The sequence below is a fragment of the Notolabrus celidotus genome, chromosome 18 (genome assembly GCF_009762535.1).
Source record: "Notolabrus celidotus isolate fNotCel1 chromosome 18, fNotCel1.pri, whole genome shotgun sequence".
In the NCBI taxonomy this organism is placed as follows: Eukaryota; Metazoa; Chordata; class Actinopteri; order Labriformes; family Labridae; genus Notolabrus; species Notolabrus celidotus.
Window position 1 is genome coordinate 28653211 of NC_048289.1, and position 23234 is coordinate 28676444.

At 42.9% G+C, this 23234-nt stretch overlaps 2 protein-coding genes across 2 annotated transcripts in view; one reads left to right on the forward strand and one right to left on the reverse strand.

Annotated features, from left to right (window-relative positions):
* wnt3 (wingless-type MMTV integration site family, member 3) overlaps positions 1-7665 on the forward strand; it is a 38431-nt gene extending 30766 nt beyond the window's left edge. The window contains exons 3-4 of the mRNA XM_034707684.1: positions 747-1012; positions 7186-7665. Of these exons, the coding sequence (XP_034563575.1) occupies positions 747-1012; positions 7186-7665 (746 nt within the window). The remainder of the gene's footprint in view (positions 1-746; positions 1013-7185) is intronic.
* An 8837-nt stretch (positions 7666-16502) lies between these two features.
* Positions 16503-23234, reverse strand: part of LOC117830121 (vesicle-fusing ATPase-like) — a 43719-nt gene continuing 36987 nt past the window's right edge. The window contains exons 20-22 of the mRNA XM_034708083.1: positions 21707-21762; positions 21446-21518; positions 16503-17752 (exon numbers count right to left, since the gene is read on the reverse strand). Coding sequence (XP_034563974.1) covers positions 21488-21518; positions 21707-21762 — 87 coding nt within the window. The 3' untranslated portion in view covers positions 16503-17752; positions 21446-21487. The remainder of the gene's footprint in view (positions 17753-21445; positions 21519-21706; positions 21763-23234) is intronic.

Genomic DNA, 23234 nt, shown 5'->3' on the forward strand with positions numbered 1-23234 from the left:
GTACTCCTGTGTGTGTGTGTGTGTGTGTGTGTGTGTGTGTGTGTGTGTGTGTGTTTATAAGTCTGTTTCAGAGCGATCCGAGTGTAATGGGTGAGCCACGGTAAGTGTGCTGTGATTGTGAAACAATGGTGTCTGGTTACATAATAAGCTGTTGCCTTCAAAGGAGGTGTAACTCCATCCCTGAGCGTAAAAAAGAAACAGGCCGACACACTGTTAGGTTTCACCAGAAGGCCTTGGGCTCTGAACAGTGACGGGTAGGAGGGAAGGTAGGAGGGAAGGGAGGGGGAGGGGGGTGACAACATTCCTGAAACACTATCCAGATGCAAAGCAGCACACCTCAGGGATGACAGGGGGTCACTGAGATCCTGCTGAGAGTAAGGCTCTGCTGACACAACCACAATGGGCTGATGTCACTGTAGGGTCTCGGCTTTTGGGCTCCTTCATGTGTCCTACATTTGCGTCCTCACTGCTGCTGCTGCTGGTTTCACTAAGATCTGTGTCTACATGCTGTGAAATAAAGGGTTCCTGTAGGTAGCTGCAAACACAAGCTGATGTACCGGGATGTTTCTCCTCAAGGATGAATTGCTGTGTTAAAAGGTTATGGCTTGGAGGGATCCCTTTCAATACCTCTGTCTGGGTGTTGGCAGTAACACAAACTGCCTTGTCTGTGTTCAACAAAGATTGACACTCTCTATCCCTCTGTTTCTCCCCCCATCCGTCTGTCTGTCTTCATCTGTCTGTTTCAGCAACCAGAGAGTCGGCGTTCGTCCACGCGATAGCTTCTGCAGGAGTAGCGTTCGCGGTGACTCGCTCCTGCGCTGAGGGGACGTCCACCATGTGCGGCTGTGACTCCCACCACAAAGGTCCTCCAGGGGAGGGCTGGAAGTGGGGCGGCTGCAGTGAGGACGCAGAGTTCGGGGTGCTGGTGTCCAGGGAGTTTGCAGACGCCAGGGAGAATCGTCCAGACGCTCGCTCGGCGATGAACCGACACAACAATGAGGCAGGACGCACGGTAAACACATTGAAATACCACAGTACCGATCTATTAGCTGAAATGTGAATGTTTTTCATTAAAATGCACTAACTGGCAAAATTTATGGGGACACCAGGACATGACACCCATATGTGACAGCTGAAATCCAAGACTACAGACATTAATCTGCCGCTGTAACAGCCTCCAGTCTTCTGGGAAAGTTTCCCACAAGATTTTGGAACCTGGCTGCAGGGATTTGCTCCCATTCAGCCCAAAGAACATTAGTGAAGTCCAACACTGATGTGACAAAGCCTGGCTCACAGTCTGTAATCCACTTCATCCAAAAGGTGTTGGGATAGGGTAGAAGTCAGGGTTCGGTGCGTGTCAGTCAAGCCCCTCCACGTTTACTTACTTACTTCTTTAGATCCTCTCTAAGTTAGAAAGTGAGTTAGAATTTAGATCAAATTGGAATATTTACTTCTGCACACAACAGCCTGATACCAAACGCCAGGGAAGATGGAGAGGCTGCAGTCCTTGGTGCACAGGTCGTAGGATCAGTTCCTGGTTGCAACATGATTTGGTGCAAGTCATTCCCCCTCTTTCTCACCATGTTTCTTTGCAAATAAATGCAACAAAAAGTCAGGTGATTAAACACTAATTGAAACATACTTATGATTAATATATTCAATTTCTACCATTTCTGCTGAGTTATGCACACTGCACCTTTAAGAGTTGTGCACAGACTCAGTAGACTGTAGGTATGTTGGGATGGGATTCCTCCGTTCAGGTGCTGTGGGTTCATAAGCTCAGTATTCACAGGTTTAAGGTGTGTGTGTGGCACAGATGGCAGGTTTAGCATATTTGACCGGAGGGAGTGAGTTGATGAGGAAAGGTGGATTAGTTCAGCCGTGTAATGCTGTAATGAGTTAGGGTAAGAATTTAGGATCCTGGATCCTGTATGCAACAGGGAGGCAGTGGAGGGATCTAGGTGTGAGGGAATTATGAGAGCAGAGAGTCGTCTGGATTGCAAACATACAATGTGTAAAGGAAGTGTGAGATAGAAGTTGAATGCATTATAAGACACAGGTGTTTGTGCATACTGTATCTCCTCCGTGGGTGCAAGATAACTTTGCATACTAATGTAAAATCATATTCTAAATTTAATGCATGAGATAAACATCAAAATGCAAACTGAAGTAGCAGCAATCTACAAATATAAAGCAAGAATTATAGACTGTAAATGGACGTAGTGTCCATGAAGTCATCCATCTGTTTCAGCAGGTGCCACATTGGAAATGCTGAACTCAACCTAACTTTGTCCGAGCTAGTGTGAGGTAAAGAGGCGGGCCTTTAGCCTTTTTGCTAACCGCTACAGGGTGTCCGCCTCTCAATCAAGTCAGACATGCCCTTATTTGGGCAAAACTCGTAAGTTTAATATCTTCGAAAATACCAAGTTATAAAAAAAATGCCTTCCTGCCTTCAATGGGCAGGACAGCTGAAGAGAGACAGGAAATGTGGGGAGTAGAGAGTGGGGGAAGACATGCAGGAAATGGACGATCAGCTGGGAATCGAACCAGCGACCTCTGCGACGAGGACCATAATCTCTATACATGGGGTGCTTAGACCGCTAGGCCACCAGCACCACTAAAGTGTTTTTTGAACCAGGCTGTAAACATGTTTATTTCTGCTGCAAAGTTTGTCTTTTTTGAATGGGTGTGTATGTGGTTTCCTGTGTTGCTGCAGCCAGCCTCTAGTGGACGCTTGATGACCTGCAGTTTTTAGCACTTCTGCATGGGCTTCATATTTTAAGACAGGAGGTGGCCGCTTGGCAAAAACCCACAAAAGTCAACTTCAGTTCATCCATAACATCAGAATGATATCTGATAGAGCTCAAAAATGGCTGCTCTGTTGTTGAGTGCCGCGAATACAAGCGACCGAAATGAGCTTACTCTGCAGGGTGTCTGTGCTCAGCCTTAGAGAGAGGGTCAGGAGCTCAGACATCCGGGAGAGGCTCAAAGTAGAGCCGCTGCTCCTCCGGATCGAGAGGAGCCAGATGAGGTGGTTCGGGCATCTGGTTAGGATGCCTCCCGGGCGTCTCCCTGGGGAGGTGTTTCGGGCATGTCTGACTGGGAGGAGACCACGGGGAAGGCCCAGGACACGCTGGCAAGACTATGTCTCTCAGCTGGCCTGGGAGCGCCTCGGTATCCTCCCAGAGGAGCTGGTGGATGTGGCCGGGGAGAGGAGTGTCTGGGCTTCCCTGCTGAGGCTGCTGCCCCCGCGACCCGGACCCGGATAAGCGGAAGAAGACGGATGGATGGATGGATGGATGTTGTTGAGTGTTTAATGTTCAACAAAATTCCAAATTTGAGATTTAAAGACTTAAAGGTCCTGTGAGGAGTTTTGAACTGGCTGAGAAACAGACTGAAACTGATACTGATGCCTCTTCATGACCTTTAAGAGTAAACAAGACCATCAGCAACAACACTGACACCTTCTCTCTTGATGATTTTAATGCTTGAAACCGCTCTGAGTGGGTAGGTGTCAGACCGGATGATTGATATCTCACTTTAGAAACAGCATTTATTTGACTGTTTTCATGGAAAATAATCACATTGTGTGATAAATTTGACTGTTGGAAGACAACAGGATAATGTTTTTGTACAAAACACTACTTTTGCATGTACAGGACAAGAGATGAGAGGTATCACTTTGTCCACAAGGGGCGCCAAAATCAATACAAATCAAAAGTTCCTCACAGCAGCTTTAAGTCTAAAGAGAATAAACAAATATACATTAACAGGAAAAAAAAAAAAGGAAATTTACAGGGATAAGTCGTAATTTTCTGAGAAAGAAATCACACTCTTAGGCTATGATTAATCTATAAGTAAATTCATATATAGGGGGGTTTCTGAGGGGAAGCCAGCTGCTTGAATTAAGATGAGGAATGTAGATCATCTTATGAAGCCAAACTCATAGCTGAGGGCAGACAGCGGTTGCAGAAGCATGCACAGACTACTTATTAAAATCATGACTTTCTTGTCACATTTTCTCTCCTCTATAACTTCTTTCTGACACTCTGTTGTAGTAAAGCACAGCAGGATGAAAGTGCAATTCATCACATACATCAAACAACCTCAGCACAAGTTGTGCTTTGAATCATAGCCTTAGGGGAAAGCTGTACTGAGATGCAGTAAACAAAGGACAATTGACTTCTTGTCTTCTTGTTTTCAGTCATTTTACTGTTTGAGGTTACTAATTGTTCATTTGATGGCCAGGGATTTGGTATCTGACTTGTCTGCACATCTCTAAGTTTCCACCTAAAACGAGCGCTTGACTTTGAATGACTGGTTAATTACTCGCCCAAGCAACACCCTCCCCCCCCTCCCCTCTTTGCCCCCTCACACCTTGCTTTTCATGCCTTGCATCCCGATGAAAAAGTCCCTGCCAGTCAAATAACCTGAGTGAGTTGAGGGGGAAAAGAAGGAAATCAGCTCTGACTTAAAACATCACTGGCTGCTGTCACCGCTTTGGAGAAAACAGACTCCCCGGCTGCTCGCTGAGGGGCAAATGGAAGGACCACACGGCAACAAGCAGGCCTTTGAAGTGAGCACACAGGAGCAGCCGGGGAGAGAGAGCACAGGAGCGAGGCTGAACAGCAGCACTGTCAGGAGTTTTCTCTCTCATCCACCTGGCCCTCTCACGCTCTTTTATTTAGCCCCGAGGGCCTCTGGGACTTGATGTTGGCATGACAAGCTCAGGGTGTGATGTCACTAGTCCGATCTGCCCCCCACCTCCGCTCTCCCCTTCCTCACCCAGAGGTGCCCCAACCACCTGCCTTCCGCCGCAGCTGGGGGAATTCTGCAGCTAAATATAGCTGTTGAATTAAAGCACAACAAAATCAAAACACAAAGGTAAAACGTGCCCCGCGGCAGCACAGTCATGGTGTGACTTCAGAGGGAATTAGCAGCAGCGCAGAGCCTCTGTACTTCACAGCTGCATGACACTTAAATAAATTGCAGCCAGTGGCAAATTGTTTTTCTTGGCCTGCTCTGCGAGTCTTTAGTGGTTTCGTTAGTCTGGGTAACTGAATTTCCTGTAAATTTCTGACCATAAAATTCCAAGAGATCTTGCTTGGTGGTGACTGACTTTGACTGCCCTGTAAGCAGTGAGTCATCAAATTAAAGCCAGCTCATTTTAGTCGATTAAAGAGATAATCCACTCAAAAACATGGTTTCTAAGAATTGAATTTGGCAACAAATTGAGATGGCAAGAAAGAGACACAACCATAAAATCAAGCGGCCAGAAACTCTCTAACTTCGAAAGCAGCTCTCTGCTTCAAAGCTCTGCAGACAGAAGTGTTTCATTGGGTTTCTGGCAAAGAGAAAATGAGCTTCTCCAAAAAACATCCCAAGGACATATTTTAAACAGAAGATGGTGAAAAATCTTGAGGGACTGAATCTGAGCTACAACTATAAGATTTTTTTCTTGCCCAACTGTAAAAAAAGTACATTTTGGATCTTGTTTTTGAACCATTCTGGCTCTCATACTGCGTCTTGAGGACAGAAAAAGTAGATCTTTAAAGATAGAAATCTAGTTTGGTTTTCCCCCCAATGTGGCTGCTGAAGCTCCATCAGAGCACCAAGATTTCTATTCAGGATTTCGGAGAGAAGTTGAACAATAACTGCCGTTCTTCCTCCATGTGTCCAGATACAAAGATGTCTCTTCACTCTTTGTTTGATTCAAGGGAGTCTAATTGCATTCAGCCAATTGATAGAGAGATCTATGGATCACAGTCCGGATCGAAAGGGCTCTGTATATCAGTGTGTCGTCTGCATAGCTGTGAAAAGCAATGTACAGGTTGAACAACAAGGGCCCGAGAATCCAACCTTGAGGGACTCCACATGTCAGATTTAAGGTCAGGATGTGATTTGACCTGGAAGAAGTACGGATTGAATTAAAGTGGTCCAAGAGTTGAACCTTGGCGGACTCCACATGTCAGATTTATGGTCAGGATATGATGTGACCCAAAAGAAGTACAGATTGAATTAAAGTGGTCCAAGAACTGAATCTCGAGGGACTCCACATGTCAGATTCAAGGTCAGGATGTGATTTGACTTCGAAGAAGTACAGATTGAATTAAAGTGGTCCAAGAATTGAACCTTGAGGGACTCCACATGTCAGATTTATGGTCAGGATGTGATTTGACCCTGAAGAAGTACAGATTGAATAAATGTGGTCCAAGAATTTAACCTTGAGGGACTCCACATGTCAGATTTAAGGTCAGGATGTGATTTGACCCGGAGTGGGTAAAGATTGAATTAAAGTGGTCCAAGAATTGAACCTTGAGGGACTCCACATGTCAGATTTAAGGTCAGGATGTGATTTGACCTGGAAGAAGTACAGATTGAATTAAAGTGGTCCAAGAGTTCAACCTTGGCGGACTCCACATGTCAGATTTATGGTCAGGATGTGATGTGACCCAAAAGAAGTACAGATTGAAATAAAGTGGTCCAAGAGTTGAACCTTGGCAGACTCCACATGTCAGATTTATGGTCAGGATATGATGTGACCCAAAAGAAGTACAGATTGAATTAAAGTGGTCCAAGAACTGAATCTCGAGGGACTCCACATGTCAGATTTAAGGTCAGGATGTGATTTGACCCGGAGTGGGTAAAGATTGAATTAAAGTGGTCCAAGACTTGAACCTTGGGGGACTCCACATGTCAGATTTATGGTCAGGATGTGATTTGACCTGGAAGAAGTACATATTGAATTAAAGTGGTCCAAGAACTGAATCTCGAGGGTCTCCACATGTCAGATTTATGGTCAGGATGTGATTTGACCTGGAGGAAGTACAGATTGAATAAATGTGGTCCAAGAATTGAACCTTGAGGGACTCCATTGGTATAATGACTCATTCAAATTAGTGGTCACCAGTGGAAACAACATTGCGGCTGCTTTGAGATCTTATCTAATCAAACTTAGACCTATTCCAAATGGACCCAGCCACTCTTCCAGTTTGCTGTAATCCATTCTGCGCTACTGTGGAAGCATGGTGGTGCAAGATGTTCAAGAGGACCACTCCTTGTGTCAATATAAAGACTCCTTCTTCCCAAAACCAGAGTTCTGTTGATATTCAGGTGATTAAAGACACATTTTGGCTGTAAGTATTTGCACAAATTGACCCTGAAAGTGTTTTCTGTGTCCCTTAGACCATCCTGGACCACATGCACCTGCGCTGTAAATGCCACGGCCTGTCAGGAAGCTGTGAGGTGAAGACGTGTTGGTGGGCGCAGCCAGACTTCCGCATGCTGGGCGACTACCTAAAGGACAAGTACGACAGCGCCTCGGAGATGGTGGTGGAGAAGCACCGCGAGTCCCGAGGCTGGGTGGAGACGCTGCGAGTCAAGTACAACTTCTTCAAGCACCCCACCGAGCGAGACCTGGTCTACTACGAGGGCTCGCCAAACTTCTGCGAGCCCAACCCAGAGACCGGCTCATTCGGGACGCGCGACCGAGCCTGCAACGTGTCGTCGCACGGCATCGAGGGCTGCGACCTGCTGTGCTGCGGCCGCGGGCACAACACCCGGACTGAGAAACGCAAGGAGAAGTGCCACTGCATCTTCCACTGGTGCTGCTACGTCAGCTGTCAGGAGTGCGTGCGCGTGTACGACGTGCACACGTGCAAATGAGAAACGCCCCTGTGCTCTCAGAAAAAAACAGACTGCTGGACTACAAGTACTCCCCCGCCCAACGTTCCCTGCAACTCCCCGAAATCCTGCTTCTGCACGACTCCCTCACTTCCCCAAAACACAAAATCATATTCATCGGCACACACTCGGGCCTTAATGGGTCATGGCACATCAGTAATGGATACTTCTTTACCTTTTTTTTTGTAGAATCCGCCTTCCAAACCACTTTGTTTCCATAACATCTGACCAGAAAATATGGGAAGAAGCTCGAGTTGTGCCACTTTCCCCCTTGTTCCTTCCCCCTGCAGCATTGGACCACCCCAACCCAATCAACCCCAATCCTTCTTCGTCACTTCCCTCCCTTCCTGTCTTTATTTATTTCCCCCTCCATGCCAGCACAATGTTTGTGGCATGTACAGTAACACTTTTTACCTGTGAGATTAATGCAGTAAAAAAAAAAAAAGACTCTCTTTGCTTTTGAACAAAAAGCAGCTTCTAACTAACACCTCACTTCTCCGGCTTGTCTGGCTGGTTTACCTTTTTGTTTTTGTGTTGTTTTTTTTTAACTAAACCAACCTCTACAACTATCACTTATGGCCCTTTTCCACCAGCCCGTCTTAGCCCTGCTCTACTCGACTTGACTCGACTCTACTCGGTTTGTGTTGCGTTTCCACGGGCGCGGCACCTTGTGTCAGATACCAGCTTCTTGTACCTGCTCTGCTCTGGTTCCAAGCGAGCTGAGCCGATACTAAAAGGTGACGTTGACGGACTGCCGGCCACTGATTGGTCAGAGAATGTCGTCACCGAAGAGTCATGAGCGTGACGCCCAATACAGGAATCAAACCCGCCTTCTCTTTTGCTTCCCTCTCTCACTCGGCCTGCAACAAAAACACCACAGACCGAGCAGCAAGTAGGGGAGAACGGGGTTGGTTGTCACACTTTTTACTGTTTTGATGATAGCTCATCATCAAAACATCTTTCAAAAGTCATTCCTACATTTAATTGAAGCTTAAGGAGTTGGCTTTAAAGGTGTATCCCTCTCATTGTCAAACTCATTGTAACGAAGAGGCAATTAACTATCAAAGACACTCTGACAAATTATGACAACCAACCCCATCACAGGGTTGGTTGTCACACACTATGGGGTTGGTCGTCACACACTATGGGGTTGGTCGTCACACACTATGGGGTTGGTCGTCACACACTATGGGGTTGGTTGTCACACACTATGGGGTTGGTCGTCACACACTATGGGGTTGGTCGTCACACACTATGGGGTTGGTCGTCACACACTATGGGGTTGGTTGTCACACACTATGGGGTTGGTCGTCACACACTATGGGGTTTATCGTCACACACTATGGGGTTGGTCGTCACACACTATGGGGTTGATCCTCACACACTATGGGGTTGGTTGTCACACACTATGGGGTTGGTTGTCACACACTATGGGGTTGGTTGTCACACACTATGGGGATGGTTGTCACACACTATGGGGTTGGCTGTCACACACTATGGGGTTGGTCGTCACACACTATGGGGTTGGTTGTCACACACTATGGGGTTGGTTGTCACACACTATGGGGTTGGTTGTCACACACTATGGGGTTGGTCGTCACACACTATGGGGTTGGTTGTCACACACTATGGGGTTGGCTGTCACACACTATGGGGTTGGCTGTCACACACTATGGGGTTGGTCGTCACACACTATGGGGTTGGTGGTCACACACTATGGGGTTGGCTGTCACACACTATGGGGTTGGCTGTCACACACTATGGGGTTGGCTGTCACACACTATGGGGTTGGTTGTCACACACTATGGGGTTGGTTGTCATAATGGTGTTTCAATGGGAAAAATCTTTTAAAAAAGGCAAGAAGGCAGAACTAAATTTGAAAGTTTAATTGCACTGACAAGTGATAGGTCTACATAACTTAATGCATTTTAACATAAAATGAGCAAGGAGCAGGAACAGGAAACACATCTTTAGGCCAGCCTATATAAGATAAGATAATTCATGGAGTTACAGCAGCAAACAAGAAGGTGTACAGTACAAGAATTTCAACAAGAATATATATAGAATAAAATGTCCATCAGAGACGTTAGCTTGGACATAATTCTCCTGTCAGCCACCACCTCCACATGGTCCAGGACTGAGCTGGCCTTCTTCCCCAGTGAGTTCAGTCTTGCTCTCCTGTATCCTGTCCGCCCACAGCAGGTGAAATCCTTCCAATGTGGCGTTCGTGTCCGGTGTTAGCTCTGCTAGCATGATGCTACTCTGGTGCTGGGTTAGCTCGTCCACCTTATCGTGGATAGATCTTACATTCCCCATAACGGTGGTTGGAAGGACAGGTCCATGTCATCTTTTCTTAGCTTACACTTCAGTACCAGCACGTCATCCTTGCCTCCTTCTCCTCAGCTCGCAGGGAACATCGAGCCTAGCATCATTTAGCATCATCATGCTACGGGCTGCTAACAGCTGATCTTGTATGTAAACAATGTTACCATGGTGACAAGCAGGATCTCCGGACACAGACAGGAACAAAAATAGTAAAAACACCACTGCAAACGAGTCAGTTTGGTGTCCATGGCCAACAAATGAGTCCTGACAGGCTCCAAATACAAAGAGAACTAAACAGATATGAAAATAGAACAACGAAGAGAGAGCTGCTGCAACTAGCAGCCACTCTAGCGGCGCTTAGCAACAATATTATAACAACATACAGAACAAAACAAATAGTCCGTACAATAATGGCCGACTCAACCTAGGCGTAACATGTGACAACCAACCCCAAAGAGAATGTGACGACCAACCCCAACTGGATTTTTTTGCTAGCATCAAGGCTAACAACCATCTAACAACTACTTAGCTAGCTAAAGTAGCTTTCCCCTCACACTTTGTAAGGGTAACACTTGTTTTGTTATAAACCCATCGTTTAAAAGCCTAGATGAGAAATACTGAGGAGCTGAATATTTACAATTTGACATGGAAAAACACAAAAAGTCCTCTCACCTCAGGTTCAGCTGTCTTACTCCAGAGAAGACTATACATAGGTGAGCTCTGATCCTAAGTCTGGAAATGTCCGTACCCCAATTTGAGAGACAGCGCCCTCTGGTGGCGAGATATAACGAGTGTGACAACCAACCCCGTTCTCCCCTACACCATTGCCTCCATGTCCTCCGTTGTTTATGATTGTTGTGTCGCGTTCAAAATGAACGTAGTTTCGTGCAGCTGTGTTTATGACGACCTGGTGGAAAAGAAACCCAAACCGAGTTGAGTCGAGTCGAGTAGAGCTGAGTGGAGTCGAGTAGGGCTGGAACTGTATAGTGGAAAAGGGCCATTAGTCTTAAGTGAAACTGAACACAGCCCCAGGAAACCATCACTTTGTAACTACTGAACTGAACTGAACTGAAAACAGCAGGCAGGTGTTGGAAGCTGCCACAGTCCTGTCGTCTTCTTTGTTTTTTTGTAAACTACTGAGCTGATGAAATCCTCAGTGTTGCTGACTGACTCTGCCGCACCAGTCAACCGAGGAGCCTGGAAGATATATGCTACAGCCTGATTTTATAGCCCTGCATTTCTGAAATATTACCATCGGGCTGGGACTGGAGGTATGCAGCATGTGTGTGAACAAGCATGCTCATTCCACTAACTAACAAATGTATGCACTATTCAGCTAGACGGAGCTCCAGGTGGGGAAGATTTGAGAATTTGTTTATGCTGAGGGAAAAAAAAAATCTCTTTTCTTTGCAAGCTAGCTGTTCTTATGAAAACGACTTCGTTTGAGGTCGCGAGATCAACCTGTAAATTGCTCATGATTAATGCAACACGGTCACACGTCTTTCCATCTGAGGGGGAAACAACCTAGCTTTTTTTTCATTCAAGGTTTAGCATGCTTATATCTAACACTTCATGCATCCATCAGGTCCATTGTAGAGGTGTTTGTCTGAACAAATCTGTCTATAATAAAAAAAGAAAAAAGGGGGGACAAGTGACGACATGTGGAGAGTGCTGTGTAGGAATCTGATTGGCTGTCACTCCTTCCATTCCTTCTATCCATGTTTTCTCTCGCTTGGACAGATGAGGCGTTTAAGGAGCTGATTTATAGGCTTCTGTCAGCTCCTCGGAATATACCACGCATAGCTGTTTTGATTTCGACGACATTTACTGATAATTACTCAATTTAAATTCTTCTATTAGCCGACAGTTAATCCTCAGTAAAGGAAATGCATTCAGAGGAACTTTGAAGAGTGTTTCAGAGTGAGACTTCCAGTTTGTGTCCATTCTTGATTCCCGCTTCTGAGAACAGAGGAAGGCTGGGAAACTCACAGCGGCGTGATTTATGTGTGCAAGATGTGTGAGCGTGTGCACGCGAGTGACGGCTGCCAGTGACAAACAGAAGTGGATAAAAAAATTCTGAAAATGGTCAGAGGTTTCCTCACAGCATGTTCTGACAGTCCCACCTGCTTCCCATTAATTATATTCAACAACAACAGTACCCTGTAGTGTGTAGGCTGTCGTCTCTTTGTGACATAGCTTAGCCTTTGTGTCATCTTCTACACAAACACCCCCCTCCCCTACCTGGGCCTACCTTTCTGTGTTCAGTTCCCTCCCCCGCTCCCACTTCTCCCGCTATATCCAAAGTTTTGTACAAATGTTTTAAAGTGAATAATTCCCTTTTTATTTTATAATCGTAAATGTTATGTTTTTATAAATATTATTTATTATACAATGTATATATCTGTATGACTGAACTAAGATTATATATTTGAAGAACAAAACGGTGTCACGCTTCTTGATTTTAGCCACACACACACACACACACACACACACACACACACACACACACACACACACACACACACACACTGAACCAGACTAATAATGCTCCAGACTGTGGTACAAAGTGCTTTCTTACTTATTCTCAGGCTGTGTTAAATACTTGATTCTGATTGGCCGAAACTCCTTAACAATGGTGATTCATTCTAAATGACAAAAACAATGGCAGGGAAAACCTGATTGAACACATCATGACAAATCAATCTGTGAAAGGAGTCCGGCAAATTTCACCTCTTCCTGTTGACACTGTGGTAAAAAGGTTAGAACTGAATTGGACAGAACAGAACGGCATGGAATGGAATAGATCAAAACAGAACGGTATGGAACAGAATAGATCAAAACAGAATGGAACAGAATAGATCAAAACAGAATGGAATGGAACAGAATAGATCAAAACAGAGTGGAACAGAATAGATCAAAACAGAATGGAATGGAACAGAATAGATCAAAACAGAACGGAATGGAACAGAATAGATCAAAACAGAGTGGAACAGAATAGATCAAAACAAAACGGAATGGAACAGAAAAGATCAAAACAGAATGTAACAGAATAGATCAAAACAGAACGGAATAGAACAGAATAGATCAAAACAGAATAGATCAAAACAGAACGGAATGGAACAGAATAGATCAAAACAGAACGAAATGGAACAGAAAAGATCAAAACAGAGTGGAACAGAATAGATCAAAACAGAATAGATCAAAACAGAACGGAACGGAATGGAATGGAACAGAATACATCAAAACAGAATAGATCAAAACAGAACAGAATGGAACAGAATAGATCAAAACAGAACGGAATGGAACAGAATAGATCAAAACAGAACGGAATGAAACAGAATAGATCAAAACAGAACGGAATAGAACAGAATATATCAAAACAGAATAGATCAGAACAGAATAGATCAAAACAGAACGGAATAGAACAGAATAGATCAGAACAGAATAGATCAAAACAGAATAGATCAAAACAGAACGGAATGAAACAGAATAGATCAAAACAGAACGGAATAGAACAGAATAGATCAAAACAGAATAGATCAGAACAGAATAGATCAAAACAGAACGGAATAGAACAAAGCAGAATGGAATGCTTCGGATTGATCAAAGCCGCATAAAAATGGTGATTAATTCTTAACATCAAAAGCAACCTTTAAGACAACATCATAAGTCGTATCAAATCACTCACAGTAAGGAGTCTCTCACATTCCCCCTCTGCCTGTTGACACTGTGATAAAAACGTCAGTGTGGTCTCAGGCTGGTCTTGAGAGGGGGGAAATAATGACCCCAATCATCTCTGAGCAACATCCTGTCCTGTAATCCAGGCAATGGCAGCAGAGCTGTTGAGAGCATCTCTAAGCTGCTGATCTCTACAAAGTCACTGAAACCAGAGGAGGTAGTGATAACAGCAGCAAGTTGTGACAATCGCCACATTTATATTTGAAGGTGAGTCAATGTCAAAGCTCTAGTGAACAGGTGGTGAGCAGGACACCGACACAGCCACCCAATCACCATACACGATCTCTTACACAAGTGTTGTTAACTAGTTAGTCTGAGAAACATCCACAGCTTTAAATCTTATTAAAGAGCAGCATTGAAACTTTTTCTTCAGTTAACAATTTCCATGAAAGACCAAAACCAGCTATGTCTCATTCTCTGTGCCATGGAGCTCAATTGTTTTCCAAAAATGATTAAAAACACATCAACTGTTGTACTGGTTGACATGTCCTTTCAGCACCATGCAGACACACTGTAATTTATTTTACCTCAGTCCAACACAGGCGAGCAGCAGCCAGAAACACTCACTTGAGGACAAAATATGTATTCATGCACGGCTTAAAATAGTCTCCAACAAACGCAGGAACTTCTGTTAGAGTAACGTGGGAGAACATTACTGAGCCTCTACACAACATGGAGCTTTATCTCTGTGTTTTCAGACTGGGACATGTTGGTGGTGGTCTTATCATCGGGTTTATGACTTAACTTTTTTCTCTTTGGCGCCACCTCTGGTGAGAACAGTAAATGCAGGTGTCTTTACCATACTTTACCGTCCCTTGCTCATTGTTTTTAGTCTACTTTAGGTCCCAGATTTCTTTGTTTCTTGAAGATGTAGATCTAAATCATCATCCTCTGTACTTATCAATCATTTAATCCAATTTAAAGAATTGGCTCATAGTTATAGTTTACTACTCTTTCTGGTGGACCAAAGCAGCAACCTGTAAAGTCCATGCACAAGTCCTAAAAACTGCAGTTCCTCAAGCATCCACTTGGGGCTGGGCCCAAAAGCCAAGGAAACCCCATTGACACCCATGTTTAAATGCACATTTCTTTTTTTAATATATATTTTTGGGGCATTTTTGCCTTTTATTGATAGGACAGCTTAAGAGAGACAGGAAACCTGGGAAGCAGAGAGTGGGGGGAAGACATGCAGCAAGTGGTCGCAGCCGGGAGTCAAACCAGTGACCTCTGGGATGAAGGCTACAGCCTCTGTATATGGGGCGCACTCAGACGGCGAGGTCACTGCTGCCCCTAAATGCACATTTCTATAGCAGAAATAAACCTGGTTCAAACAGGGTTATGGTCTGAGTAGCTAACTTCTTATCATGCACACTGTATGGGGAGGGAATTAATTTTACAACACATTCATTTTGAAGATATTTAGGCTACAAGTTTTTTATAATAAGGCTTAACAAAGGCTTGACTGACAGGTCAACACACTGTAGCTGTTAGCCAGGAAGCTTAAGGCTCCACCTCTAAGTCGACTGAAAGTGAGGTGGAGCAAGTATTGCCAGGACTATTCTGAATAACATCCTCCACTCTCCACTCTCCACATTTTGTGACTCTTATAAAAAAAAGGCTAAAAAAATAGCTTTAATAAAATAACAACCAAGAAAATGCCTGATAATTAAAAGTTACTATGAGCTAGCAAACGCAACTTACACAACATTTAGCAAGGAGGGAATACACTTTCAGAGTCTGACATTGATTTTCTATATAAGGAAGTAAAATGTGTAAAATGAAATGATCCACAAAAGTGGGGCGGCTGTGGCTCAGTGGGTAGAGTTGGTTATCTATCAATTGGAAGGTTGGCGGCTCAATCCCAGCCCTGGCAGTCACATGCCAAAGTGTCCTTGAGCAAGACACTGACAGGGTTCCCACTCTTTTCCAGAGATCATTTTCCAGGACATTTTCAGTGACAATCAAGCTGGTATGACAGTCTAAATTTAGTTCCTAATTTAGTTCCTAAATAGTCGAATATGTTCCTCTCAGTGGAAGTCTACATTGAAGACATGCGGTCTATGGCTATCAATGAAATCATCTCTTACATACTTAAAAGTGATGGCAAATTGATTATAGAATAATGCAACCACAGATGTACAGCACTTCACTTTATTAGTGCAACCAAGTAACAATGATGGGCAACTCTCATCTCAGCTTTCTCTTTTCTCAAAAAATATAAAATGAGCTAAGTAAAAAACAAAAGAGCCAGCAAAGGACTCTGTAAGCTGCCTCACTGAAATAAATAAATAATGATAATAATCAGAGGATCAGTGCTTTAATGACCTTAATAGATCTGAATGACAAAAAAGGCCACAAATGTTGAATGGGGATGTGTTTTTTTAACCTTGTCAGGTCGCACACAGTCATGTTGGAATCATTTTCCAGGACATTTTACTTTTTCTCCCATTTTCTGTTTTCCAGGTTTTCCAGGTTTTCCAGTTTTTCCAGGACGCGTGGGAACCCTACACTGAACCCCAAATTGTTGTTCAGCGGTGTGTGAATGTGTATGGATTAGATTAGCTGATACCGATGGTCCCTCACTAAATAGCAGCCTGTACCATCAGTGAGTGAATGAGTGAATGCAATGAGTAGTGTGTAAAAGTGCTTTGAGTGGTCAGAAAGACTAGAAAAGTGCTATATAAGTACAAGTCCATTTACCAAGCTCCCCAAATCACTTCAAGCAAAGAAGGAAAGTAAACATTTAGTGCATGAGATTTTTGTTTGACCACTTTTTATTCTTTTATTGCAAACTTGCAAAATGACAAGAAGGTGTACATCGATGATTCTTCATTATAACAAACAGAGAGATAAACATGTAATAACCTCCTCCCTCTGCTTCATCTCGCTCCGCTGCATTCAAATTAATTAAAAGTTGCAGCAACAGAATTTCAAAATGTTACACGGTCTTGATTCAGGACTGGCTGACACTGGAAATAAATATTTCTCGCTAATTTGGATTCACAATCATGATTGGGAAAATTAAAAACCCCCTCCTGGTGTGGATTCTTCTGGCAGCCTGCGGCAGACAGACATGCTGCAGTAGCTGTTTGTTAAAGAGCTGACTGTGTTTTCTTGTTAAGCTGCTTCGATGATTGCGACAGCTTGGAGGTTAACCGCTAATGTGGGAGTACGTTCTGCTCACGATGAGATGCAACATCTCTCTTAATGAGGAGATAATGATGCCAGATCATGATTATAAAGACAATCTCTTATGGTTTCAACATGCTTAAATTAGAGGACTAAAAAAAACTGAAGACAAAACAGAGGAGGAGTTTTTTGTTTATATTGGACTGTGGACTGTTTTTTGGCAAATGAGACAACATCTGAGCTGAATCAGTAACTTAAGAGCGACACATCCTCTGAGTGTTAATCTGTACAACACAAACTGCATGTAACGCTTCTTTAAAGCAGCATGAACCCCTCCAATGTGAGGCAACTTCATTAGTCAAAGGTTAATTTTGCTTCAGAGTTTATTGGATTCATTTATTCATCAAATAAAAAGTAAGACACAAGTGAGTTAACGACATGAACAAAGTGAGATCTCGTCCTGGAATGATCAGATTACAAACGTGTGCTTTTGAATAAGGCCTATAGGAACAAACAGTGTTAGGATTAGTGTTTGTGCATGCTCATTTACCTGCAACATCATCTTTCCACTCTCACGGAGTGCTTAATACATCACAGGGAGAATACAGCACTCGTCGTCAAAAATGCAATATACACAGATGCCATAAAACATGGCTTATTTCTCTTATTGTACACGTCGTGCTGAAGAGGAAGAGGAGGAGGAGGAGGAGGAGGATGCCGGGCTGCAGAGAGAGCTGCAGTGCAGAGAGGAGCGCACAGAGCTTCAGGGATGGAGAGGAAGGATGCAACGAGAGAGTGAGAGTGAGAGAGAGACGGGGAAACTATCTCTCGCTTGCGTCCTCCTGCCAGCCTCTTTAAGGCTTCCGTTCTTCAGCAGCTGAGTGAAGAGAGACAAATAAAAAAAGTGAGAGGCAGAGGAGGAGACGTGCCGCCGCAAGAGAGCACCTGTCTGGTCGACCTATTTTTAGAGGCATGACGCGCCCGCTTAGCTATACCATAACCCTCTGAGGGCTGCGATGAGAGGAGAAGCTGCTGCGGCGGCTGGCTGTGAGTTGAAGAGTTGTTTGAGTTTTTTGTTGTTCATCACTCTGGGCAGCTTCTCCTCGTGGGGAGCGTCTCACAGAGCCAGATAGAGAGAGACGTACCTGCTGAAACTCTGAAACTGATTGCTTTGCACACTCAGATCAGAACAACAAGGATTTGGGACAGCAGCTGCACCTGAGGAGCTTCCTTTTTGTTTAATTGACTCTCTAAATTCTGCCTTTTGAAGCTTTCTGCATTCCTTAAATGAGTTAAAACACCTTTCAAGAATAGTTTTGCATTCAGGGGAATATGTCAGATCTTTCTCAAACCGCTCCCTCCCCACTTCCACACCCTTTCCACTCTGTTTGAAGTCGCGCCCAAAGCCGAATGCAGCTCCCTTCATCAAGGTGCAGGGATCAGGTACAGCTGCAAGCTTTGGGTCAAACTCCCCTCACGTCTTTGAGTTAACTATTTAGCGTCACTCAACAGGAGAAAAGTCCCTAACACGTGCCGTTTTCAAGACTAGAAAGGGTTCAATAGATCCTGAAGGATTTTGGAGGATTGAGTTCATGTCTGGTACGTTACTCTGTAGGGACTTAAGAGATCTGATTGGTTCCTGGAGAGGTTCCTGGTTGAGATGCAGAGGTTCCCTGAAGCAAGGCACAGAACCCCCACACTGCTCTGGGTGCTCATCGGTGTGTGCAGCCCCCTCGCTCTGACATCTCTCCATCAGTGCGTGTCGAAAACATCAGTCGGCCTCTGTGTGTGACTGTGTGTTACTGTGTGTGTGTGTGTGTGTGTGTGTAGCATGTTTCAACAGGGTGAGAAAATGAGTTTCCCTTCAGGGATTAATAAAGTTTATGAAAGTTAATTTTAAAAAATGAAGGACCTTTAATCCACAGAGTGTTACCATAGTGAGCGATAAACAGTGTTACACCTGTTCAGTTAGCCGGCGTCCGTGCAGAGGATCTAAAAGACTCTGACGCCACTCCCAGAGGTTTTGGATGGCGCTGAATGTGGCAGATCCTCCATGTGAGGATGCAAACAGAGTGGAAGTGTGTTTGGAGAGTGGTTTGAGAAAGGCCTGTACTTTCTTACTGGTTCTTACTGGTAGTGTACATGGGCAGCCCGTGCAGGCATTGTCTATGTGTGGGAAACACACTGGTATTCATCTCATTCTAAAACCACAAAACAAACAAAAAAGTGCATCTCCAAAAATATTGAATTATTCCTAATGTTCAGCTTTTAAAGAAAAAAAAAAGGATTTTCTTTAAGTATGGCAATTCAAAGACATCATCTAAAGCAGGGGTGTCCAAACTTTTTTCAAAGGGGGCCACATTTGATGTTGTCAGAATACCTCAGGGCCAGTGGATCCTACTGAGACTGAGTAATCATAAAAGTTATATATGAAATCTCTATTTAATAACAATTATATTAAACATTTTCTCAATAAATCAGTAACTAGGTAGTCCTCAGTTCTCTTCAAGCCACGTAAACTTTATCTTCTTCTGGAGGAAAATGTTTTTCAGGTCGGGGAAAGTGGGAAAAATATTGTATCATTATTTTTCTATGGCAGGATCATGATCTGGATTTCATCACACTTCTTTTTCATGTTGTTTTTTAGACTTTTCTGACCAGCAGACAACAATTTAAGAACTGAATAATTATTTTCCTGCGTTCTGAACAATTTTTCTGCATCAAATTTTGCCTTTTCTGCACAATTTCATAATTTTGATCTTGTCTCGTTCTCTTTTGTGTCTTCTGAACTTTAAGTGTTCATCAAGAACATTTTCACATCATGATAAAAACAGTAATTTTAAAACCTGTCAACTTTAAGAGTTCTTGTGTTTCTTCTTTATTGCCGTCTTGCAGAATTCCCAGAGCTTAGGCTTTAGACAGGTTGTCCATATGAAGCTTTTTGAGACGTTTCTGGATTGACTTTAGTTTTGTTTGTGCGCTTGAAAGAAACTGCAAATGTACAGATGATTCAGAATGTGATTAATATCTTTGCTATAAATAACACAATTTAAGATGGAAGCTTGGGGCCATAAATAAATGGACCTTGGGCCGCGATTGGCCCCCGGGCCGTACTTTGGACACCCCTGATCTAAGGGTTAAATCTCTATTAAAAAGTATGTATTGATGCATGAATGTGACTTTATTGATACATAAGAGTCTAAAGTTTGTTAAAAATAAATTTCCTGTTTGGTAAGTTTAATTTTTTTGTTTAAAGGGGACATATCACGCTTTTTTCATCAATATATATTGGTCTAAGAGGTCCCCAAAACATGTCTTTAAAGTTTATGCTCAAAAAACCACTTTGAAATCAGATTTTGGTCTGCCTGAAAAGCCCTCTTCTTCATTCCTCATCAGAACACTCTGTTTTCTCTCTGACCACGCCCCCTCCGGAAGTGGATGTGCCTCGGCTCTCCAGCACGTTGATATAATGTTTACATGTTGGCTGAATATACACGGCTGCTCAGAGATCGCGTTACTTCAACCCTCTGAATCTGATCCTGACGGAGAGGCGCCTGTAGCAGGACCTTTCTGAACGATTGGTCATAGATTTAGTGTTTCTTGTTGTTTTATTTGTCAGTATGTCGACGTGTGTCTTGGTACACAGCTACGAACATGTAGCTATGTGGTTATGCTAACTAGCGGTAGCACTTATCCATGATAAATAAAAATCATCCACTAGATCTTCAAATCTGCAGACGTGGGGAGTAAAACCGACCTCTGCCAGAAAGGCAGCGGGACCTTTTATGAAGGATTGGTCACAGATTTAGTGTTTCTTGTTGTTTTATTTGTCAGTATGTAGACGTGTGTCTTGGGACACAGCTACAGCTACGACATGTAGCTATGTAGCTATGCTAACTAGCGCTAGCACTTATCCATGACAAATAAAAATCATCCACTAGATCTTCAAATCTGCAGACGTGGGGAGTAAAACCGACCTTTGTGTTTATTAAGACAGCCTACAACTAGCATGCCTCCCTCCTAAGCTCCTTGTTAGCACACATTTGTGCAGGGAATGAAAAACGGGGGAGGGATTCAGTATTATTTTATACAGTCTATGGGCTGAACAAGCTCCGAGCTCTGACTCCGTGACAGACCGGATATTGTTGTTACGTAGCAAAAACACGGAAGTCTGAAACGGCTCGTTTCACACACATTTACAGAAAGGTGGAGAAATCAGAACAGGGGCAGAGTGGATTTTTTTCATTCTCGGGGGGTTTGTAGACATGCCAGGGACACATATTTCAGGTAGAGAACCATTAAAAAGTCCATTTTGCATGATATGTCACCTTTAAAGAGATGATTTTAGGTATGATATCTGAGCACCTGTCATTGGAATGTGGATTCTAACTTCTCTTTTTAATCGTCTCAAGGTGTTTTTTAGTTGAACTTATGCTCTACAAGAATTATTCATCACATAACCAGTTGAACTAAATACATCCAAGGATAAATATGAATACACTGAACCCAGTGGATCACATTTCAAACAAAGAGTTTAAAGAGCAGGCTGATGCAGGCCCTGCAGTCTTACCGTTGAAGGATGCCTGTTTCTCAGCATGTGGCTCCGCTGAGTCTAGATTGCCACAAACTTATCAGAACCCAGTCTGCAACAAAGTGACAAAATGTTTATGATTAATCTCACTCCATGTGTGAACATTGTGTGCTTGAGTTCAGTTTTCCTCTCCGTGCTTCATTTGTCAAAGAGAAGTGTTAAAGTGACAGCGCGGTGCGAGTGTTCAGTGTCACGCTCTGCTTCAAGGAGACGAGTTAGGAACAGGAAGAGGATACTTACCCTCCTTCATCCTTCAGGAGACTCAGGAACTTGCCGACTCTGTATCCAGGCTCCACCTGAAACACAGACAACACTTCTAAACGCACAGAATATAGAAAATGCATTCTGCTTCAATCACTGATGTTTTCTTTTTGAGCAGACGTCTGAGAGCCGAGTGAGAGAGTGTCAGGTCCTGGAGTTCACACTGCTGTTTGCACAAACAGGAGTGCAGAGACGGGGAGGAGGGGGAGAGGAAGTCAAACTGATGGAAACCTGTGCAATAACTTACAGTATGCAACCGCCTGTAGCTACCAGAGTGAAGACGTGAGATCAGTCAGAAGCACTGGAATGAAAGGACGAAGATGAAGACAGAAGCTGATGATGAATGTGTATATACGTGTTTGTGTGTGTGTGGCTGTTTGCAGCATGTCTCGGCAAACACAGGTCCATACTTCTTCAGAGAGACGGAGGGGGGGGGGGGGGGGGGGGGGGGGCTGCACAGTGCAGAACATGGCTGCATTTGTGCATACCACAGCAATTACACAGCATCAGCCTCCACAAACAGGCGGTGCACATCATCAACATACCACAGACGTACAGTCAGGAGAGGAGCTAACGTCAGCTAACAGTCACACTCAGGTCACTTTACAGCACTGTGAGTCTGCTCAGATGAGTCAGACAGGAATGACTTGTCTTTAAAGCTCTGAAGAAGAAGAAGAAGCTGCAGAGAAACAAATCTTTTGGATGCACAGATACCTGAGGTTAGGGTGTCTGTGATTATCAGTCGTTAATTTATAAGCTGCAGTGAGAAAAAGAGGGAAATATTCAGCTTGACTTTAACACTGCATGCTTTTTAATTATCTGTCTGTAGAAAAGTTTATTGTACGTATTTCTATTATTATTCTAGATATTATTTATAAGATCATTTTGATGTAATACATTTTAATTTTTTGATTAATTAATTAATTAATTTTGTAGGTAGTTATTTTTTAATTTTGCATAATTTTTTTAAGTTTTTATTTTTATTCTTTCACTTTCTTTAAAATGTATTATTTCTATTATTATTCGTATCATCATATATAAAATTATTTTGATTTATTAATTCAACTTTTTTAAATTAGTCTTTTTATTTTGTCTTATTTATTTGTTCATTATTAATTTTGTATACATTTTTATTCATATTTATTCAGGTTAATTGTATTTATTTCTATTATAATTCAATTTATTATTCATGAAGTTATTTTGATTTATCAAATTAATATTTTTTATTAATTTTGTATGTATTTATTCATTCATTTTCATTATATTATTATATTTAATTAATTATTCATGTAATTTTACTTTTGGAAATACTTGTGCATGAGCTCTGCTGCTGAGTCTAATGGCTGCATTGTTGTTTTTTTGTTGTGATGGCTGAGTCTAATAAATGTTAAAAAAACACTGCATACTTTTTTATTTATATTTCTTTAAAGTTTATTGTATGTACTCATATTATTATTCTAATCCTATAAAATTCTATAAAATTATTTTTGATTTATAAATTTTTCAT